The sequence below is a fragment of the Acanthisitta chloris genome, unplaced genomic scaffold (assembly GCF_000695815.1).
Source record: "Acanthisitta chloris isolate BGI_N310 unplaced genomic scaffold, ASM69581v1 scaffold34525, whole genome shotgun sequence".
NCBI classification, from domain to species: Eukaryota; Metazoa; Chordata; class Aves; order Passeriformes; family Acanthisittidae; genus Acanthisitta; species Acanthisitta chloris.
The window spans coordinates 1-1,547 of record NW_008673697.1 but is presented as its reverse complement, the minus strand read 5'-3'; the positions used below and the strand labels follow the sequence as shown (position 1 = coordinate 1,547).

General features: G+C 57.7%; 1 protein-coding gene across 1 annotated transcript in view; it reads left to right on the top strand.

The window, feature by feature from the left end:
* The window catches only part of LOC103802564 (gamma-secretase subunit Aph-1b-like), a 3,527-nt gene extending 1,991 nt beyond the window's left edge, over window positions 1–1,536 (top strand). Inside the window, exons 3-7 of the mRNA XM_009075048.1 lie at window positions 79–152; window positions 316–438; window positions 782–909; window positions 1,139–1,262; window positions 1,499–1,536. Of these exons, the coding sequence (XP_009073296.1) occupies window positions 79–152; window positions 316–438; window positions 782–909; window positions 1,139–1,262; window positions 1,499–1,536 (487 nt within the window). The remainder of the gene's footprint in view (window positions 1–78; window positions 153–315; window positions 439–781; window positions 910–1,138; window positions 1,263–1,498) is intronic.
* The last annotated feature ends 11 nt before the right edge of the window (window positions 1,537–1,547 follow it).

The window sequence follows — 1,547 nt, the reverse complement described above, 5'->3', positions numbered from 1 at the left end:
TGGCATGGTGCAGAGTGAGTGCTGCACCATGCCTTGGGAGGTGTCTGTGCTGGGCTCCAGTGTACTCTCACCCCACAGGAAGGCCATCGAGGGGCTGGTGGCCCTCAGTGAGGACGGCTGCTCCCCCATTTCCATCCAGCAAATGGCATATGGTGAGTGCTGTGTGGAGTGGAGCACCCAAACTGTGGGGCTGGGAACAAGCCCAGACAGGGAGTGCTGGGAGCAAAGGGAGGTTTTCCGTGCCAGAACTGGCTGGGAGGTGCCTGGGGTGGCCCCTGGGAGGGTCAGGGCTTGACAGTGTCCCTATCCTGGCAGTGGCTGGCGTGGGCTTTGGTCTCATGAGTGGCGCCTTCTCCATGATCAATCTGCTGGCTGATGCATTAGGGCCTGGCACTGTGGGCATCCATGGGGATTCACAGCTGTACTTCCTGACCTCAGGTGAGTGACTGGCACCCTTTGCTCAAGTCTCTGCCCAGCCACAGAGGCAGCAGATCCCAGAGGATGGAGTTTTCCTTCTATGCTGTCCACTGCATGCTGCATCCTCCTGCACCTCAGCCCCTCTTGCATCTATCTGTGCCAAACTCTTCTTCCTGTTCCCTGTGACACTCCCTGCTCTTCTCTCCCATCTCTCTCATGCTCAGGGCCTGCCCCAGCACCTCCCAGTCTGGCCCTGCAGTGTCTCTAGTTGCCTTTGCTTACTCCTCTCCATCCCTTCCCTGAGCTTGCAGGCCAGGTGATGGTGGGTGATTCTCTAGTGACACCTCTCTGCTGCTCCTTGCAGCTTTTATGACCATGGTGCTGATTTTCCTTCACACCTTCTGGGGGATCCTCTTCTTCCACGGCTGTGAGCATCAGCGCTGGTGGGAGATAATGGCGGTCGTTGTCATGCACCTTGCTGTTTCAGGGTCGGTGAGTAACTGGGAGCAGAGCTCCGCACTGGGAGCTGTATTTGGGATACTGGTCCCTGTGTTGATGGAACCAGCCTTTGGCACTAGTGAAGCAGCTGGCCCTTCACAGACCAAATTGTGGAGTCAGTGTCCCCTGTCCCACTCTACTTGTTGGTGTGGTGACACTGCCATCCATCCTGTCCCTGTCCTCTCCTGCCTGCTCTCACGTCTTCTCCCACCTCTCTCCCCAGTCGTTCTGCAACCCCCTATACGTGGGCAGCCTTGTGCCCTCCTACCTGCTGATGGCTGCTGCCGCTGCCTGGGCTTACCTAGTGTCGGGGGGATCTGCGCAGAACCTGCGTCGCTTCCTGCTCTGTAAGTTCGGTTCCATAAAGGGGATGGGGGATACTGTGGGTCCTGCTGGGTACCAGGACTGGTGCTGGGATGAGGAGACGTTGGCCCTGTGTGTGGAACAAGATCATGATCCCCTTGGCTCCCAGACTTGAGGAGCAGATGTTTTTTGAAGCTGTGGTCAGGTTGTTGCCTCTCTTGCGGGAAGTGGGGTAAAGAGCCTGATGAAAATTGACCCCTTCTCTTCTTGGTTCCTGCAGGTTTACGGAGCGGAGCCAGCCCCCAGCCAGGATCCTGAGGCCCTGCAGG